Source organism: Myotis brandtii, unplaced genomic scaffold (assembly GCF_000412655.1).
Source record: "Myotis brandtii unplaced genomic scaffold, ASM41265v1 scaffold118, whole genome shotgun sequence".
Taxonomy (NCBI): Eukaryota; Metazoa; Chordata; class Mammalia; order Chiroptera; family Vespertilionidae; genus Myotis; species Myotis brandtii.
Window position 1 is genome coordinate 1,358,806 of NW_005354090.1, and position 16,960 is coordinate 1,375,765.

Here is a 16,960-nt window from a genome sequence, read left to right on the forward strand (position 1 = left end):
ATGACATGCATGGACTCTGGCTTGCACATTGTGTGGTCAGCCCTGATTCTGACACTTATAACTGTGTGACAAAGCCAATTACTTAACTTCTCTCTGCTTCAGTTTTTCCACCCATGAGATGGGGAAAATGGTACTACTACCTCAGAAGGATCATGTTATGTACTACTTTTTAGGTCAAAAAAATGTAGCTGCCCATACAACAGCAAGATGCTTTTCACCTGTATCATCTGTATGAAAAGTATGGTCACTGGTGCATGCAGCGTCCGGGATTGCAAGAAGGATGTCCGACTGCTGGTTTAGGCCCAACATCCCCCAAGAGGTCCCAGATTGCGAGAGCATGCAGGCCGGGCTGAGGGACCCCCATGCATGAACTTTGTGTACTGGGCCTCTAGTATTTAAAGGAAAAACATCCTATATAACAAAACCTAATATGCTAAGTGTCTGGTCAGCTGGTTGGCCATTCAACCAATCAAAGTGTAATATGCTAATGATATCCTAAGGCCGCTCAACTTCTCATGATGGCATGCACTGACCACCAGGGGGCAGATGATCTGACCAGTAGGTTAGCTTGCTGCTGGGGTCCAGCTGATCAGGCCTGAGCGAAATGGGCCGGACACATCCTGGAGCCCTCCTATGGTCCCTCCCCGCCAGCCAACCTCACGTGTCCCTCCCCAGCCCCGATAGTGCACTGGTGGGGTCCCTCGGCCTGGCCTGTGCACTCTCACAATCCAGAACCCCTTGGGGGATGTTGGAGAGCCGGTTTTTTGGCCCGATCCCGCAGGGCAGAGGGACCCCACTGGTGCATGAATTTGTGCACCGGGCCTCTAGTTTCATGAGGTTGAACCAATATTAAATGTTATTAACAGTCTGGGTGTCAGAGTAAATGGTATTAGAATATTATATAAAATACCCAGAAAACCTATAAGCATTCTCTGTACTCTAAAAATTTTTTTAAATATCCCATTAATGTCACCAAGTCAAACTTGATATTGTTTTGTTTGTTTGTTTGTTTTTAAATATATTTTATTGATTTTTACAGAGAGGAAGGGAGAGAGATAGAGAGTTAGAAACATCAATGAGAGAGAAACATTGATCAGCTGCCTCCTGCACACTCCCCACTGGGTATGTGCCCGCAACCAAGGTACATGCCCTTGCCTGGAATCGAACCTGGGACCCTTGAGTCCACAGGCCGATGCTCTATCCACTGAGCCAAACCAGTTAGGGCAAACTTGATATTGTTAATTCTTTTATTACAAGCAGTATGAAGTGAAAAGAAACAGCCTCCTAGGAATCCAAATGTGTAGAAAGGCATAAGTACTAAAATGATACTCCTAGAAAAGCAATTGCAACTCATAGGAAAAATGCATTTTATTTAACAACCAAGTACACAAATACACACACACACATATACAACTAAAACACTATTAAACACTATTGATTATTACCAGGTGAGATGCACTGTGAAATTTTCTGCTTTATGTTCATTCATTTTTTAAAAAAATGTGGGTCACTCAGCCAGTGTAGCTCAGTGGTTATTGACTGAACCAGGAGGTCATGGTTTGATTCCTGGTCAGGGTACATGCCCCGATTGTAGGCTCGATCCCTGGTAGGAGGCAGGAGGCTGCCAATCAATGATTCTCTCTCATCATTGATGTTTCTATCTCTCTCTCCCTTTCCCTTCCTCTCTGAAATAAATAAAAATATTAAAAAATAAGTAAATAAAATGTTTAAATAAAAAAATATTTTTAATGTGGGTCACAGCTTAGTAACAAATTTTGCAAACCACAAATATGTTACAGGACATAACAGCTCTAGAACATTATCAATGCTAACTTATAATTTTAGGGCTATTTATAGTCATCCTCCTTCTTAGAATTAGCCCCTAAGAGAACTCTATGTACTCCGAGAAAACAAAAATCAACACAGCCTTGTTACCACATTTCCAGCCTGGACATAGTGCCTTCAGTGTGCTTAAATCACCTACCTTCCCAGGTCCAAAAGCTGAGGGGCTGACTTGCAAGTATGTCTATATTGCACATTTTATCTAACCGTCCTTTTTATGCACACGACTTCAGTTAATCCTCACAACAACCCTGTGAGGTAGGCAGGGAAAATACTATCAGATTTACTTTTCAGATGAACTTAAGGCTCAGAGCAGTTAAGTGATTTTCCCAGTTAGAAGAGGCAGAGAGAGTAAGAAGCATCAACTTTCAGGCTGGGGCTCTTTTCTCTAAACCACATAGTCTCAGAGAGTAAAATCTGACCTCAAATATTTTTACTACTTCATCCTCCTTTTCTTATTGTTAACTCAAGTTTTTATAGGCCACAACAAAAGATGTGATTCTAAACTGATCCTGCCAAGTTTATACTTCTCTAGCAATGAAAATTTATGATCACAGGATATATATTCTTCCGGAAAGCGCTGTTTCCTTGGCTCTAGGCAAAGGAACATAAGCAATATGAAAGACCCTACGGTGAAGGAAATTGGAGGGATCAGAGAAAAGGGTATACAATGGAATGTACTAACGGATTTTAGTCCCTTTACGCTTTTAATTTTGTGACAGAGTTCAATGGAGAGCTTTAATGCAGATGAAACTTGAGACTTTTGAAGAGGATCTAAGTCTTGATGAAGTTATTCAAACTCAAATCTTGAATGCATAATGATGGTAGGCCTCAGGGTCTTCAAAAACTTGTACTTGATGCTTTAAAACAAAACAAAACAAACACACACAAATTCTACTTGCAAATCTAATAAAATTGCTTAAAGGATTTTGAAAAGCTATAACTCTTTGACCAGTAATTAATCAGAACACTAGATACCATGATGAAAGAACAAAAAGAAAAAGAAAATAAAGAGATTTTTAAAGAATATAGTGTACAGAATAGCTTAATATGTCCATTGACTTATCTATTTGATTAATATTCTTCACTTTAAATTGAAACAGAATTTAAAGTTCTTACTGAACCACGTTGGGCTGTAGTAAAATAAACTGATTTAATGATTATTTCCTGAATCACTATCCATGACATCTGATTGTCTTAAAGGGCTTTTGGTCTTTGAAAGCACGGCCAAAATATTTGTTGGAAAAGATGAAATAAAATGAAATTGATTTCATGGGGTAAAGAGATTGAACTAGGAATATTATGGTTTGAAAATATTTAAGCAGGGAGGAAAAGTAACAAAGCCTTAAGAATGAAAAAATTCAGAACACTCTGCAGGTTCAAATGAATAACATATCATAAATCTCACTGACTACTTTTGTGCTATTTCTAACTTGCTTCTTTTTAATTTATGTGCTCCTATCAACCTGCCTTTTCCACCCAAGAGAACCTTAAGGTTTTAAAAATTAATGATAAAAATAGCAAGTAATATTTACTGAGTCTATACTTTGTGCCAGGCACTGCTCTTCATACTTTATATAAATTCACTTAGTCCTTACAGCAGCCCCATGAATGAGATGCTACTATTACCCCCAATTTTCAGATGAAGGAATTGAGGCCACAGAGAAGAAATGGAGGTAGTTTATCCAGCTGAGAAATAGTGGGGTTAGGGTTTAAACTCAGGTCTTCCAGCTCCAGAACACCAAGTTACATCCAATGCTCTACAAAACTGGTTTTCATGCAAGAAAACTGATCAGGACTAAGGTTTCCTGCACATCAGCATTGTGCCCTGTAACCATCTTTCACTGCATATATTCTGATTAGAATGTGTAGTGACTAATTTAAGTTTCCCAACAGTAGTTTCAACAATCACTTCTCAGAAGTGCCATCCTGTCAAAGCAGTTTTAAAATAAAGCATGCCACTAAAATATTGACAGTAGTAGAAGAATATAGGCGACTTTACTCCTTTTATCTTTTTGGTGATATACATATCCTAATATCTCCCCCCCCCCATATATATATATGGATTACCTGTACAATTAAAACATTCAAAGTAGAGTGAGCTTTATGGTAATAATGAAATAATAATAGTTATTACTTATCACCTAATATAGGCAAATCTACCTACATTATCTTTATTCTTGAGTAAATTCCTATTTTCCAGATGAGATTGAAGTTTGGAATGAATAATAAACTTAATTTATAGAACATGTAATAGATCCTGGGGGCCATATTCAAACCTGTCTTTACTAGTCTAGAATCCATATTCTTTCTACTCTACTAGAGGCCTGGTGCATGAAATTCATGCACAAGGGTGGAGTGGGGGGTGTCCCTCAGCCCAGCCTGCACCCACTCAAAATCCTGGACCCCTCGGGGGATGTCCAACTGCTGGTTTAGGCCCGATCCATAGGACATCTCTCTCTCAATCCAGGACCATTGGCCCCTAACCGCTCGCCTGCCTGCCTGATCGCTCCTAATCACTTGCCTGCCTGCCTGATCACCCCTAACCACTTTGTCTGCCTTCCTGATCGCCCCTAACTGCCTCTGCCTGCCTGATCACCCTTAACCGCCTCTACCTGCCTGATTGCCCATAACCACTCTGCCTGCCTCTCTGATCGCCCCTAACTGCTTGCCTGCCTGCCTGATCGCCCCTAACCACTTGCTGGGGGGCTGCCGGCTGGGGTGAAGGGCCGTGGTCATTCTGGTCTCTGGTCATTCCACCATTTCGGTTGCTGGGCTTTTATTATATAGGATAATGCAGCCCCTGCAAATGCCAAATATCTGTCTTTTGTTATTAAACACGCTGAAGAGATCTTTCTAAAATGTTATAATTTTCTTAAATAGAAAATGCTGAACATAACTTATTTAAGTTCAAACTTATCATTTTGAATATCCATTAACATAGAGCTATTTTCATCTAGTCAAATGAGCCTAGGTTATTACAATTTTAAAATTAGTTGGTTTGCTTTCTGATTATCTTCTTGCCCTTGCTTGTCAACATGCTTGTCTCTCATAGGAGCACTTGGCACAGCAACAATTTGCTGCTTCTAATACACTGTGAAGTTAGGTGCCAGTTAACTAAGCCTGTTAGAACTGTGTCTAAGTAAATAAACTGAGTAAGGACCTGAGAAAAGCATATAGTGTGTGTCTTATATTTGGGGTTAATTTTTAAATTTATTTCCTGGTTATGGGTAAGTGGAGCTTGGTGGAAAAATGACCAGGGATAAGTTACCTATCAGTATTTAAATATAGAGATAATAGATACTTGTGCTATTTTTAAAAATCACTTTATTGCACTATAAAAAAAATCTTAGGTTTGAAAGCAACTTTCATTATCAATCTAGTACGATCTCCCATACATTGAGAAATCCCCTCCGCAGCATTGCTGATGTTCAGACCTCGCTTAAGCAACCCTAATGACCTGCAGTTCACTGCCTCTTGACACAATCTGCTCCACTGTTGACAAACTCTATACCTTCTCTCAGCCAGAATTAATTTTGGCCTCAACAGAAACAAATGTACTCCCTATGAAGTTTCTCCAACTCTTCTAAAGTCTTCTATTTTCTGAACAAAATAGTCCCAGTCCCCTCAATCTAGATCATCACAGTTGCCCTTTCATTTAGTCACAAAAATGATTAAAACAATTCTCTTTTCCTTCAAGGTTTATCAAACAATGAAACCAATTTTTAGACATTCATGTTTTGTAGGTTAATAGATCTAGTTAATCCATCTTGGTCATACACAATTGGAATACTAGGAAAGACTTACGGACATAGCTCGAATTCTAATTGAACAGCAATCAATTTTTGAGTTCTTCTTCTTGCCATCCCTCCCTCCCAAATACCACAAAACAGAATCTTAAAGATACCCTTAACCATAACATAGTGCTAGATTTAAATGTTCTCACTCTTAGGCTTTTATCTACCTTCCCATCACTTATTTCCTGTAATGATACTAAAACAGACAAAATTCTTCAAGCTACTTTCACAATCATGAGCTAGCCTATGACAGGCCCAGCTCTGAGGCCTTAAAATTCTGACCTTTTTTTCCTCTTGGATTAATTGAGTATCTTCCTAGAATTTTTTGTTTTCCAGAAAAAATTTTTAAATAGTTTATGTGTAAAATAATATATACACATTTTATATACACAATGTATTATATATCTATGTGAATAGACCCGCATATATGTATGCATAAACATATATATATACATACATGTATCTTCCCCATGTCTATGTTATCTACATGTAAGTTTTACCTTCATGCTCATCTCCTTTTTTTCCTATATGTTACATTTACCATATTCATCAAGACCCAGAAAACACAATCAACCCTTGGATTCAATTCCTTGCTATCCATTCTGTTAGCAAGAATAAGGAGGAGTCCCACTCTAGGCATTCTGCTCAATGATTTTTCACTGTGTGGCTAGTTGTGATTAAACCCAAGGATCTCAAGAAGCAAAGCAAAGCATCATTTAACTGCAATGATTATAAGAAAAATACTCTGTCAAACTATGGTATAAAACACCTGACATACCATAACTGTCCTATTCCATGAATCATGATGCAGTCCCTAGATTAGTGGCCTTCATTTTGATTTTTAACAAGTTACACAATCTGTGGTATCATATGGGTAGGTATCTTACATAGCTCATTCTCAGCAGATCGCAAATGAAATGAAGATTACTATATCTTTAAACTTCTTGTTAACTCATTTTACTCACCTATTACTATTATTCCAAAGTTCCCACAGTGAAAGTGTGGAAAGACAAAGATGGCTGGAGAAGTAAAAGTCACCAGAAATTTTGCTGCATCCCAAAGCAAATCATCAGCCAATTCAAAGTAGTATCATCAGTACAGAATAAGACTATCCATATATATCTAAATTATCTTTCTAGTTTATGATTTTACTAATAGAGAGAACAAGCCATTCTTTGAAATGCCTTAGGCCATTTCTAAAAATCAAAACAAAGTGAAATAATAACTAAGATCTATGTAAAGAGTAGAGTACCTAAATAGCAATTTGAATAAAACAAAGCCCATCCCATTCACTAATGAGAAGCTCATTGGCAAGAACCTGGCCAATGCAATAGAAACCTAGCTTGCAAATGAAAGTATCATCCGCATCACCTCATGAAGTCAGCAGCATGCTATAAACTATATAGCTGTATTGAATTCTCTAATACTAAGCACTTAGTTCATCACAAATCCTTATTAAGAGTAATAATCTAATGTCAAGGTTAAAAACCTATTATATCACCAAACCTTCCACGCCGCTCTGTAAAAAAAACTTACCTCACTTATGCAACTCCATTCCTCTGACTAGTGCACGTAATTATAAGGGCAAAAGTCATAAGGAATAGTAGTAGGCTCCCTTAATTATAAAACCAGTCTAAAGCTTTGCTGTTTGTTTGTTTCTTAGTATTGTAAAAATGAAATCATGTTCACATAAAAAAAATTAATCTACCAGAAAGAGTATACAGAAAAATGAGTCTTCCTATTCTAGACCTGTAGTCTCATTCCTCAGGAGTACCTGTGTCAATCATGTATCTATCTATCTATCTATCTATCTATCTGAATAAATATAACATAATAGTGTATTATATAGATTTAAAGACATTTTGCATGCATATATAAATGTATGCTTTTGAAAACATACTGTACATACAGTTCTATATTGTTTTTCTCAGTTAACAATGTATCTCACAGAGATTTTTCCATATTTCCACCTATGGATCTGCTTCATTCTTTCTAAGAGTTGCCAAGTACTATATTATATTAAGGCATTTATTCAATCATACCTTGGTGGGGGGTGTTTAGGCTACTTGTAGTTTTTACTTATTTATTTGTTTGCCTATTTAAAATAATAATATGATGAATATCTTTATATACAAATTTTTGTGTGCAAGTACAAATATATCCAAAAGATGAATTCCTGGAACTACTGTCTGATTTTAGAATTTAACAATTTCTAAATAAGAAGCCAGTGTATCTACAAAGGAGATAAGGAAAACCACAAGTTTAAAGCTTAGTGATTAACAGTTGCCAAACAAAATTAGAAGTTAAGGTTGTAAAAATTAACAAATTAATTAAGCTAGGAAAGGTAAAAAAGAAAAAGAGAGAAAATTTATCCCCTGGGATAGAAAGATAAAAGGCCCGGAGAATGAATCATCTGAGAGATTTTTTGAAAAGAAGAACAAAAAAGAAAATAGCACTAATAAGACAGGATAAGGAAAAAAAGAGATTTTGGGGCCTCTTCTTGCTTCAACCTAAGATTAAGGCATAAAACTGGCCAGAATATTTGAGACTTATATTATTCTAGAACCAAAGTTGATGTAAGATTATTTAAATGACTATTTGAGGTCTCATTGCTATATGGTACCCATAGGTTGATAAGACTCTACCAGACTACCAGTGTTGAAAGAAGCTCTCAAAAAAAAAAAAAAAAAAAAAAAAAAGGGGAAAGAAATAAAGAAAAGAAAAAAGAAAGCAAAGTAGTAATCTTTCAGGAACGATATAGAGGGAAATAGTAAGGACTGCTTCATAAACACAGAGCAAACCTCTCTTTGGAAGGTCCACATTAAAACTTAATTTAAACAGATTCAGCCTATATTTTTCAATCACAATCACACAATTTCTTATTCCAATCCAGAGCTATTCTCTCATCTAAAATAAAACACAGTCAGTAACTTACCTTTCCCAAAGTGCTAGGATTTGAATGCCACAATACAAAATGACTCATGTTTTTGTCCGTTAATGGTCCGTGGATTTCTTTAAATGAAGTCCATGTTAGAGTCCATGGATACCAGTGTTCTGCAAAACTGAAAACCTCAAGAATGTCAATGCACAAACCTAAGTCACCACTTGGATACCAATTTATTATGAATACTAGTTACAATAGTTACCATTATGAATACAGACATTTAGATGTGCAAAGTAAGTGGATATGACATTGAACAGCAGATTGAGGAAGCAAAATTAAACTTTATTTTTAAGTAAGACATTAATATTCAAGTAAATCTAGAGGATCTCAAAACCTAACTTTATACCATATTTATATACATTGAAAAGTTGACAGCAAAGCAACAACATACAATGATGGGGGTGATTTGGATACCAACACTTTCCAGACATTGGGAAAACAAGTTTGAAAGGCAGGCAAACTTTTAGAATTTAAATGACTGCAATATTTATTTACATGTCTACTTCTTTTTTTTCCCAACCTATTTTTAAGAACATCTTAGATTTTTTTTTAATCTAAAAATGCTTACTAGTTTCTTCTTTGTAAAAAACACACACAAAAGCAACAAAACAAAAACAAAAACAAAGCCATAAATTCAGGTTTGCCTACTGCATCATATCCAATCTAATAATAAGATCTAGAACCTCCTGGGACTGCAGTTAGATAGTGATTCATGCTCAGATCCCATTACACAGCTTGACAACCAACACCAATCTGGTTACAGTACTTGCTCTTTATATCTATTCCCACTTTTCATCACAGTTAAGACATCAGAACAAATAGTTTACAAAGGAAACAATTTAATCTTCTGCGATTTATTCTCTCTGAGGCCTCCTACAACTGTTTGGAAGGAGTTAACCTTATGTGAACCTACCAGGTGAAATTTCTGATTGGATTTTCATAAATTACTACTTTCATCTTGGTTATGAAATAATTCCCATTTACATCTCAAATGTAAAGGAACCCCAATATAAAAAAGAAAATAATAAGAAAAAGGAAAATGAGTTCATATTCATGAGAAGAAAGCACTCAGAACACAAATTAGAAGCTCAGGGCTATAAGCTGCAGCTTCTCATTTGATGGCCAACTCTCCTCCCCGGTATCATTCATCGGGAAGTTCTTTCCAGAAAAGTGAAGAAACCTGAAAGAAGTCAAATTAATTGCCTTCTCTTCCCATGCCAATAAAATAAAATAAATAAAATAAATAAAATAAAATAATAAATAATAAATAAATACAATACAATAAAATAAATTAAATAATAATAAAATAAAATAAATATGAAGGCACATTTCTAAATTTCAATAACCACAAAACAATGTCCGGAATGTCTACCACACCGGCATCCGCATAAACCACTGGTGAACGAACCACGCTGGAGTCACTTCTACATTCGGAGGCAGGGGCACTACAATTCGGGACAAGGTCCCCTCGACCCCACCCGCACCCCCCACCCCCGGTGCGGCAGCCAGCTTCGTGCGTTCCTCAGTCCCTACCCGACGGCATCTGAAGGATGCCCATAGTGGCAAAGCACGGGATGCAGAGATGAAAAGGCAAGTCCCTGCCCGCTGCCAGCCGAGCTGCACTGGGCTCAGTGCAGGCGGCAACTGAACTCTAGCTCAGCGCACCTCGGCGCCCAGGCTCCATCTCTCCATCCCCGAGCGCCAAGGCTCCGGAGCCCACGACCCGCAGCCGTGACCGAGTCCTGGAGACTCAGTCGGTATTTCCTCGGCGACCTCGGCCCTCACGACCCCGTCCCCAAAGTTTCTCGTATCCCCATCACCCTAGGAGTCCCACGCCCAGGAGCCTGTCCCCGGGCCACCCCCTCACGTGAGATCCACTTCCCCCGGCCCGAGCGTGGGGCCCCGAGCAAACTGGGCCACCAACCCGAACCCCGAGCCTCGCCAGGGTCCAGGTTCGGCCAGCAGGTTACCTGTCGGGGATCCAGGGTTCCTGGAGGACCAGCGAAGCTTCTCCCCGCCCATCGCGACGCCCCTCACACCCGGCACCGCCTCCGGGGCGGGACTTCCGCTGCCTCACTTCCGGCCGGTGGTCCCCAGGCCGCTGTACCGCTGAGCGCCCAGCCTCTCTATTGATGTCATTTCCGACCGGTTCCTGGGTCCCCGGGATCCGGGGGGCTCCGCAGGTGTCGTTCACCGGTTCTTTCCCTCCTGCTTTCCTAGTCGCCGCTGAGTAATGCAGCCCCGAGAAGCGCCTTTTTGTTTTTCAAACTCCTGTGCCAACTTCTGCAGCCTTCTCGTCAGTAGACCCTTGCCTCTGCTCCTTCTGTACCTTGAACCCATCACTCCTCCAAACTCGTCCGTTCCCTCGGGGAAATCACCAGTTTGTTCTTGGGATTCATCTGGTTTTTCCGATTCTGTCCGGTGGAGCGCGGTGCCGAACCTGCCTCTCAGGGGTAACGGGTTACGTAAGCTCCGTGCCTGTGTCCTCCAGTGGGGAGCAGGTGACACTGCTGGAGGACACAGGGTTGGGGGGTGTGACTTGAGACTTAACACGTGGAACGCGGAGGCACAAGGAAAGCACTCAAGCGTTAACTATTACAAGAGCTCTCTTGTTCCCTGTTGGACCATGTAAGTGATAAGAAAGGCAGGAACCCGTGTTCCTGTTACCCTTTCTACAGCTTTTACTGAAGTGATTACTTAATGATGCTTAGCACTTTCCCCGTTAAATTGTGAGCTCCTCCGGACAAAGATGGTATTTTTTTTTATCCTCACTCGAGGATTTTTTTTTTCTTCCATTGATTTTTCAGAGAAAGTGGAAGGGGGAGGGAGAAACTTCCTTGTAAGAGAGACACACGATTGATTGCCTCCTACACGCGCCTGGCCAGGCGGGATGGAACCTGCAACCCAGGTACACGCCCTTGACCTGAATCTGCTCTAACCACCTGTCAGGGCCAAAGATGGTATCTTAATAGGAACTTGAAATCACCTGCTTGGTTATTATGCCAGATACTGGGGGAAAGATGAATAAAACCCAGACCCTATCCTCAAAAACATGAAGATACTTAATAAATTATGGACAGAAGAAAGTCAACCCAGGAAAAAACAGGAGGGAACAGCTGTAACAACAACAACAAAAATCAAAGAATGTTAGAACTGTACATTTTTTTTAGTGATAATAATTTAGTTAACTTCTTGATGTTACAAGTAAAGAAAATTGGATCCAGAGAAGCAAGGGATTGAAAGTCATATAATTAGTGGCAGGGTTAGGCCCAGAGGTGAAGTTTCCAAATGCTCACCACCACCTCTATCTCCCAAATTTGTCTCAAGGTGTTAATAAGGTAAAAGCAGATCCACCTTCAAGACCTTCACTCGCAAGTAAAAAAAAAGAGTAGGAAAATTCCAGTCCAGAAGAGACAAGAGCAATGTAACCTAGTAGATACTACACAATTATGATGATCATTTTGTTTAAAATAATATAAATGTAGCCACTTTAAAATGGAGCCAGAGCAGCCATCCAGAGGAATTGCCTTGTACATCTTAAGCCTCAAACCTTTGGAATGTTAAAACAGGGCAAAATAACCTTTGGACCGGGCCTAAATCAACATTGTGTCCCAAAGAACTGTTTGCAAACATAGCAAGAAAACAGATACTATGATGACTGGACTGAAAATTAAAAATATTTTTTAAAATTTGCATCACTATGTTAGCTTTTCTGCACCAATAGAAATGCTTTCCTTTTATGGATGTAAGTTCACTCTTTTCCTTTCCATAAATACCCTTTGCCTTTGTATTCTAATTGGAACACTATTTGGTTTTCTGCCTGAGTCAGTGATTCCCCAAAAAGCTATTGTTTTCTATCTCAAATAAATGCTTGTTGCCTCTCACTTCGAAAAATCTTTAATTTTTTGTTTAACCATTTGAATGATCTGGTCCAGACACTGTTGAGTTCATTTCTCACACAGTAGTCCCCTCTCTCCTGGCAAACTTCTTATATTTACCCAGAAATGAGGGGTTAAGTATCAGCTCCTATGAGCTCTACCTGATGTAAGCAGTTCCTGAAGATAAACATAAAGACATGTGAACGGTAAACATAAAGGCACTGCCCATGACATTGTGCAATTTTTTTGTTTTTATTTTTTGGTCAATCCTCACCCGAGGATATTTACCCATTAATTTTTAGAGAGTGGAAGGATCGGAGGGCGGGGGAGCGGGGAAGAGACACATCCATTGGTTGCCTCCCACACATGCCCCAAAGGCCCAGGATAGAACCGGCAACCAGGTACATGCCCTTGACCAGGAATGGAACTCTTGACCCTTTGTGCAGTGGCCCCCCATACTCTCATCACTGAGCGCCACCAGCATGTTAGCATCTGCTAAACTGGCTTGCCACACTTAGATTCGGCCCATACGAGCCCAGGATAGACTCAGGCAGTTTATTATTTACACAGACAGCAACAGAAAGATCAGCATGGTATCCGCTCCCTGTGTACCTAGTCCCACAGGCGGACACCAAACAGGAGGGCTAGATGACAGATGACGGGAACCCGTGGGCCCTTGTGTTGTGGAGGAGCAAGGCGGGGTCGGCACTTGCAGGAACCTGAGAGTGAGCGCCCTCTTAAACTTTAAATTTTACAGAGGGTTGCCCAAGGGGCAGAATAGGGGTAGGAGGTAGTCGCAAAGCAGAAAGTTCTGTGTTCAACGGAGACTAGGGAGACATGAGCAATGACTTGTGTCTGACTCCTCCAAGTGGGCCAGGGGATTGCAAACCTCGACTCGCTGGCAATTCCACCCATTTTCCATCGTCCTCCCCAATCGACTTGGGGGTAGGAGCAGGGAGCGGAGCCAATACAGAGAAAGAGGGGATGAGCGTTTGCAGAGCCCGGGGCAGGGGTCCGGCAACGGGGGTAGAGCCGCGACGGAGGATGGGCGTCGGGAGGCGGCGCCGCAAAAAAAAAGCCGGGCGCGCGGGGAAAGAAGCTCTGACTGCGGTGGGAGGCGGCGGCGACCCTGGCACCGAGGAAACATGGCTGAGTATTCGCGGTTGCGGGGCTGCCTGGCGCTGATTCGCCTCCGAAACCCGCCGCTCAACCCAATCAGGTAACGGGCTCGGGTCGCCTCCAGACTGGGTTCGGCGAGGCTGTACTCGCCGGCCTGCGGTGCGGGCTCTGACTCGCCCCGGCTGATCTGAGAAAGACCCAAATGGAACGTGGACATATGCCAGGGCCTTTTACATAGGTTGCCTTGGTTAATCTTCGCAGAGAACTCCCGTTCCCGTTTCACTGGGAAGGGAAGGAAGGAAACCGAGGCTGAGAGGCAGGCAGATGGCTACGGAGTAGGGGAGCTGGACGGGAACCCGTCTGCCTATGCCAACTTCGTGCTGAGCGCTCCTCCTTGCCTGCAACTTTGACTCCGCAGGCCTGCTTTCTATTCCAAAGGTCTTCGTGCAAAGCTGGCTGGACCTTGATCCCTCACTTCCCAATCTCCAGTCGAGGCCACCCACTAAAAGCGTTAGGAATCCGACAGTGTGGCTTCACCTCATACAAAAATAAATAAAGGCCCTCATGAATGCCAACGCAGTGAGGAAAGGAGAGTTGCGCCCTGGCCCAGAAATGCACATTTCTCCTGATAGGTTCTAAACCTCCAGACCTTAGCGCTTTAGCAGAATATCCATGGCAGCGTAAGCCTAAGTAGCATTTTCTGAAAAAACTGTGCACTTTATCCTCTTTCATTTCATCACGAGTACCTTTTCGGTTAAACTTTGTAACCCAGATTTGTGCAGTGCTGTATGCATTACTTTGAAAAGTGAGATGAGTGCGCTTTTATGGAAATTAATGAAGTTTGATTCTTCCATATCTCTGAAAAGAGTATAGTGATCGGCCCTAGGAAAAAAGGCAAAAGACACCCCTCCACAGGGAATAGGATTAGCAGAAGTTATAATTTAAAGGCCTCTATAAAGTATAGAGAGAAAGACCTTTGTTTAAATTCTCATCACATGCTGCTGGAGCAAAAAGGGACTGAGATGAGGAGACCTGCTAATTTTAACTGAATTTTTATCCTGTCATCAGATTTGATTTTATCATTCGTATTAATACTTATTCTTTTTAATATGAATAATTGCATTTAATAATACAAAAGAATTGCAGGAGTAAAACCACACAAGGATGACATGTTCACTTACTTGCCATTCTCAGAAGAAAGCAAAATATTCATTATTTTGGTTTTGATGAAGAAACACATCAGCAATATGATTACATATACGTTTTGGACTTGTCTGTATTCTGATTAGAATTATTAGATATTAGAACTGCCTGCCTCAACCTCTGCTCTGAATGGGAAACCATGCCCATCAGGAATTTGAGGGGGGAAAGTTCCACAGTCTAATACCCATAGCTAGGAATATTTTCCTATAACTATTTTTAATGTTTAATGTATTTAATCCACTGTCACCCACCTTGCAGGAGAAATGTTAGTGTCTACCTCATAAAGTTGTTGTGACGTTGAAATGTGCCGGAGGTTATAAATTGGCATTTAACAGAGGTTAATTATCATTGTTTCTATTCATCAGAAGCCTGTTACAGCCCCTACGAACAGGCCCTGCTGTTCAGGAATCATTTCAACTTCATGGAGATTTCCCCCTCTTGGGAATAAATACTTTCTTGCTTTTTTTTTTTTTCTATCTGCATCTGAAGTTCTGTTTTAAGTAGAGTATATATCTCGGAATGTTCATCCAAAAAGGTTCCCGATTTTTCTTCTTTTGCTTTGTATTTTTCTTTTTTTTCCCTTCCTTCCTTCCTTCCTTCCTTCCTTCCTTCCTTCCTTCCTTCCTTCCTTCCTTCCTTCCTTCCTTCCTTCCTTCCTTTTCCCTTCCTATTTCTAATTTTATGTGGAAAATTATCTCTTCCTTGCCCACTGAGAGATTCTTATTTTAATATTATTTTGGCCCAAACAAATAGTTTAAATCCTTCTTTGCTAATTTAGCCAGCTGTTTTCTTCAATTCAGATGAATGCCAACCCTCTTTACAAATTAGTCTGATTACTAGGCCTGTCTCCCAACACACTTTTTTTTTTTTACTATAATTCACTCAGTAAGAAACCCCATGTTTTACATTGCAACCTAAGACATACAAATACAGAACTGAACACAAAGTTTCATGAAATAAAACTTATCCTTACTTGTCATATAGCTTGATATATTCTATTTTCTCTTCTATTTCTTTGTTTTAAAAAGAGTGCTCGTCACAAGCCACAAACTTCACTTGATGACATTTGGATTTAAAAAGAAAATTCACTAAAAAGACCTCCTATAGTCACAGAAGCTAAAGCGTTCTGGTCAGCACTCATGAAAAGTTATCTTTACTCTAGACTCCATTTTTCCATACCTGAAAGGGGAGAAAATAATTTCTTAATCTCTGGAACCTTGACATTGCTACCGGCCGTGGTCCCTTTCACTTGGCTTGACGCTAGTAAAGCTGTATCTGTTACAGCCATTTTCAGTTTTCTTTTCTCCCCTGTGTTTGATTTCTGCAAAATTGACAAGAACATTAGAAATAAAAGAGCAGGGGTTGAGTGACATGGGAAAAGCCAGCCTCTTCTCAGTGGCACTGATTAAGTTCATTTGGGCTCATTTTGCAGCCATCGTTTACCCAGAAGGAAATACATGCCTTTTGGACTTCTCAATACTATGGATGGTTCAGAATCTGTTTTTCTTAGCAGATTTGGTGTCTAATTAACAATCGAAAGCAAGAGGTTTTGTTAAATAAAAAGTAATTAGAGAATTATCTTATTTCCTTTATTCCCTGAGGTTTTAACTCAGAGTTGCTGGTCTGAACCATCTGGCTTTTTGAGAAGTTTATGATTGTTTTTCATTTTGTATTCATATTTTTTCACCCTGTATGCTCAAGAACAGACATTTCATCCAGACTACTCAGAATTCCATGGCAGAACAGATTAGACTCTGGTTCTATTATTTTTCCTCGAAGCAATTCCTCACCACTTTTCCTAGGTTCTCCTCCTTCACCATCCCTTGGCACTAATTGATTCCCTGCTTCTTGACATAATTCTTTTCTCTTGGCCTTTGTGACTTTGGGCTCCCTTAGTACTGAGTCACTCTGCTGAGCCTCTCCCACTTCTTAAAAGAGGGTGTATCCAGAAGATCTACTCTCACTTCTCTTTTCTTTCCCGTTGGCAGGCATTTAATCGCGGCTTTAACCATCTTCTCTGTTGATGACTCCCTCATCAACTGAAACTTGACAAAATCTACTACATGTCCTTTCTTTCCCTGACCTTGCCTTTACCTGCTAAATTAATGTTGAGGATTAGGTTTGACTGTCAGTGACAGAAAACTCAAAGTAGTGGGTTAAACAAGAAAAAGTTGATT

General features: G+C 40.2%; 2 protein-coding genes across 3 annotated transcripts in view; one reads left to right on the forward strand and one right to left on the reverse strand.

The window, feature by feature from the left end:
- The window catches only part of MAP3K13 (mitogen-activated protein kinase kinase kinase 13), a 154,306-nt gene extending 141,838 nt beyond the window's left edge, over positions 1-12,468 (reverse strand). Inside the window, exons 1-2 of one of the 2 annotated variants that reach the window (XM_005858438.2) lie at positions 10,554-12,468; positions 8,575-8,701 (exon numbers count right to left, since the gene is read on the reverse strand). The gene's annotated coding sequence lies outside the window, so the exon portion shown is untranslated. Of the gene's footprint in view, positions 1-8,574; positions 8,702-10,507 lie in introns of both variants that reach the window. The other variant, XM_005858440.2, reaches the window with a different exon arrangement.
- Positions 12,469-12,828: 360 nt separating this feature from the next.
- The window catches only part of EHHADH (enoyl-CoA, hydratase/3-hydroxyacyl CoA dehydrogenase), a 47,139-nt gene continuing 43,007 nt past the window's right edge, over positions 12,829-16,960 (forward strand). The window contains 2 exon segments of the mRNA XM_005858442.2: positions 12,829-13,533; positions 13,536-13,680. Coding sequence (XP_005858504.2) covers positions 13,299-13,533; positions 13,536-13,680 — 380 coding nt within the window. The 5' untranslated portion in view covers positions 12,829-13,298.